This window comes from Tupaia chinensis, unplaced genomic scaffold (genome assembly GCF_000334495.1).
Source record: "Tupaia chinensis unplaced genomic scaffold, TupChi_1.0 Scaffold000634_1, whole genome shotgun sequence".
Lineage (NCBI taxonomy): Eukaryota > Metazoa > Chordata > Mammalia > Scandentia > Tupaiidae > Tupaia > Tupaia belangeri.
Window position 1 is genome coordinate 1,391,662 of NW_006160154.1, and position 3,891 is coordinate 1,395,552.

At 52.3% G+C, this 3,891-nt stretch overlaps 1 protein-coding gene across 1 annotated transcript in view; it reads left to right on the plus strand.

Annotated features, from left to right (window-relative positions):
* The first annotated feature begins 1,091 nt into the window (after window positions 1-1,091).
* Window positions 1,092-3,891, plus strand: part of FGF9 (fibroblast growth factor 9) — a 42,235-nt gene continuing 39,435 nt past the window's right edge. The window contains exon 1 of the mRNA XM_006159520.2: window positions 1,092-2,093. Within this exon, the coding sequence (XP_006159582.1) occupies window positions 1,817-2,093 (277 nt within the window). The 5' untranslated portion in view covers window positions 1,092-1,816. The remainder of the gene's footprint in view (window positions 2,094-3,891) is intronic.

Below are 3,891 nucleotides of genomic sequence, written 5' to 3' on the forward strand. Positions count from 1 at the left end.
CCTCTGGGGCGCAGGCTTCCCCGCGCGCCCCCGCGGGGCAAAGCAAGAAGGAGCGGCTGCAACCCCAGGGCGCCCCGCTAGTGTCTCACGTCCCGCTCCCCGCGGCAAGCGTCGGACACTCGCCTTTCGCTTCCCTCAGCCCTATCAGGGCTCCTGAAGGCCCGGCTCATCCTAAATAGCCTGGTTTGGGGACAAGAAGGATACCAGGGAGCTCTGTCCTCCACTCTGACTCCCCAAAGATGAGCGCGCGAATCTGAGGCGTGAGTCGAACTCGGGGACTGAGGTGGTTCTCTGGCGCCCCCCTTGCGGTCTATACCGCGGCCGGGGGGACCCTGGCGGCCAGGCGGGACCTAAATAGAGCTCCAACCCAAAGATGCCCAGCAGAACGCCCGGAACAAAACCGAAGCGGTGGCCGCATCTGCGTGTGTGTGTGTGTGTGTGTGTGTGTGTGTGAGAGAGAGAGAGAGAGAGAGAGAGAGAGAGAGAGAGACTCATATCCAACCCTCTTACCTCCAATATAGTTTGAGCTTCTGTATGTCTGGTAGGAGAAAGAGAAACTGCCTTGTCCATCCAAACTCATTAAATCAACCCCCTTTCCCTCCAACTCTTAAAACAGTCATATTTTCGAATGCAATACGAGAAAGATCACAGAGTCCACGTGAAAACTAGTTTCTCAATTTCACTCTGAACCTCCATCACGTAGCGAGCTGGATTTTAGGTTACCAACTTCTAGCCCTCAGGAGACTCAGGGTTTCTTTGCAGGGCTTGAGCGTCTTTCATTTGCTTTCTTTGTAAAGCCAAGGTTCCTCGGCAGTATCCCCAGGAAGTCTTGCGCTCTGGAGCGCAGCGCTCGGCCTGCCGCAGAGCGGGGCGGACATTCGGCGGGCGCTAGGACCGCGGGGAGCCCGGGCGGTCACGGCGCTACCTTAAACCCAGCCCAATGCCGCTGCCTGCGCCACTCTGCGCGCCGGCGGGGGCTGCGCAGGAGGAGCGCTCCGCCCGGCTACAACGCTCCGCGAGCCGGCGCGGCAACCCCTTGTCGTGCGGGCAGGCAACACCTGTTCGCGGCAGCCAGGGCGGCACGCGAGCTCCCGGACGCGGCTCTCTTCGCTCGCCGCTCGCCACCGGTTCTAAGCCAATGGACATCTGCCGAGCCTCTGGAGAAATCTGGATACTAGCTTTGGACGCCTAAAGTTTTTTCTTCTTCTTTTTGTTTTATTATTATTATTTTTTGGAGGGGGGACCGGGAGGGGAGATTGGCCGCTGCCACCAACGTGAGATTTTTCTTCCCCTTGAAGGATTCATGCTGATGTCTGCAGAGTCGGTTAGAGAGTAAAAACAGCGCATGCCTTCCTGGAGTCAGGATCCGTAAATTCTGACGTAGCCCGTGCATCTTAAAAATCCCTATAATAACGCCTAGGCATTTAAGTTGCTATGGTCATTCTGATCTCAAACCCAATGGAGAAACTACGGATTTTTTTTCCTTATTACGGTCGGATGGGATGAAGACCTTCCTGCCAACTAAGAGCTGGGGATCTATCTATAGAGATGCATAGATATGTTTATCAATATGTCAGTGTGTGAGTATAAAGTGGTGGTTTCTTAGACTATCAGTGGTTTGACCTTGAACCTGTGCCAGTGAAACAGCATTTTACTTTTATTTATGCATTTAATGGATTGAAGAAAAGAATCTTTTTTTTTTTTTCCTCTCTGCAACTGCAGTAAGGGAGGGGAGTTGGATATACCTCGCCTAATATCTCCTGGGTTGACACCATCATTATTGTTTATTCTTGTGCTCCAAAAGCCGAGTCCTCTGATGGCTCCCTTAGGTGAAGTTGGGAACTATTTCGGTGTGCAGGATGCGGTACCGTTTGGGAATGTGCCCGTGTTGCCGGTGGACAGCCCGGTTTTGTTAAGTGACCACCTGGGTCAGTCCGAAGCAGGGGGGCTTCCCAGGGGACCCGCCGTCACGGACTTGGATCATTTAAAGGGGATTCTCAGGCGGAGGCAGCTATACTGCAGGACTGGATTTCACTTAGAAATCTTCCCCAATGGTACTATCCAGGGAACCAGGAAAGACCACAGCCGATTTGGTAGGTATATCATTAACCCTTTAGTGTCCATGCGATGACATGTTGGGATTATAACTATGAAGAAGGTGGTGGCCGGGTAGGGGATGCGGGAGGTGATCTCTCTTTCTCCCTCCCTCCCTCCACCTCCCTTTCCCTGTCTCTCTGTCTCTCTCTCTCTGTGTAATCTTGCCAGCTCAGGAAAAAATGCCTCCGGAATTGCAGTTCTACTGCTGGCACTGAGGCAAGTCTACACACTGAAAAGCTTTTTTTTTTTTTTTTTAAGGGGGGGCATGATTTATAAATATAACTCATGTCCCTAGTTCTTTCGCCTCAGATTCAGGGGGAAGATAGGATTTGGGAAGTTTCTTTTAAATTGTCTAATTCCAAGAGTTTAAAGCTTTAATCATTAACTACTGAGAACTTAAAAATGCATTCAGTTTTTCGAAGGTGGTGGGTGTCCTGTACCCAAATTAAGGTTTTTCCCTTCCCTTTTCCCTCTATTAAGTATCCTGCTTGAATTGTAAATTAAGTGTATTGTTTATGCCCCCTGTGAGGGTCTGAAAGCCCCTTAGGCGAAGGTTGCTGACTGATTGCTGGGTTGGGAGGAGGACTGAAGTCCTATTTTCGACCTCATGAGCTGCAGGGACAGTTGCTCGGGAAAATGACTTGGGAAGGGGCAGAATGCTCCCCAGGGGTGTTTGTCCTTCCAGCCATCAAGTTATAACTTCTTTTAAATTTCCACAGGGTGCAGCCCTGTGTGGATTTCCTAGGTGACTCTCTGGTGTGAGTGTGTGAGCGCGTGCAAAAGCCTTGAGCTGGTTGTAAAGGGCATTCCGAGGATTTCGTTTTTGGAGGAGGGTATTTGTGACTCAGCAGTGAGGGCTGCAGACTTAGGAGGGCTGGCCACTCTGCCCACTTCAATGCCTGCACACACGTGCCAACCAGGGAAACCATTGCCCCACAGCATGAAGTCAGCTCACACAATCTTGGTTTTGGAGGGAGGGGTATCTCGGGTTTTTTCCTTTAAAATCAATACCAGTACCCCCCCCCCAAAAAAAAAATTAACCTCTCCAGTGTTGGGCAACCAGACTGTTGGAAGGAGTTAACTTCTGAGAGAACCCACCTGACAACACTTACACTAGGTCGTAAAAACTAAGTCCTGTGGTGATTTTTCTTCCTCATGCTTTACTGCCAGATGTTGGACACAATCTAAACTATGTGTTTAAATTCGCAGGACTGTAGATGATGCCCGATGATGAGGGGATTTAGACCTGGGATGGGGCAGGTCCCATGTACCCAAGGCCCAGGAATTTCTCCTGTGCTCACCACTTGAGCCTAACCACAAAGCCGAACTTGGTAGTATAAATTTCTCTGGCCACCTCCTCTCTCTTCTGAAAAAGAAAAGTTGTAATTCTTCGCTTTGCAAATATTTAGTTGCAATTCAACGTCCCCCGCCCTACTGCACCCCAGAAGTAAACCTAACTTCTGGCTGCTGCGAGGGGAAGACTAAACTTTACTGAAAGTACTGTTCTATCTGGCCGCTTTAAGGACTGCCACTGTGCCTAGCGTTCAGTGCCAGAACAACAGGCAGTGGGCGGCCGTGGGTGGGAGAGCGAGTGTGTCCAGGGCTCCAGAGGCCAGCAGCAGGGCGTCGAGGCCGCGCTGGCGGAGAGCAAGCGGCGTGGGCGGCTGGCCTAGGTGCGCCAGGAGGCCGGAGCCCCAGCTCTCCCGCGCTCGCGGCCGGCAGGTGCCGGGAGGGCTGTCCGGGCCCCGCGGCGCACTCGGCAGCCGCCCCGCCAGCTCCGCGCGGTCCTCAACG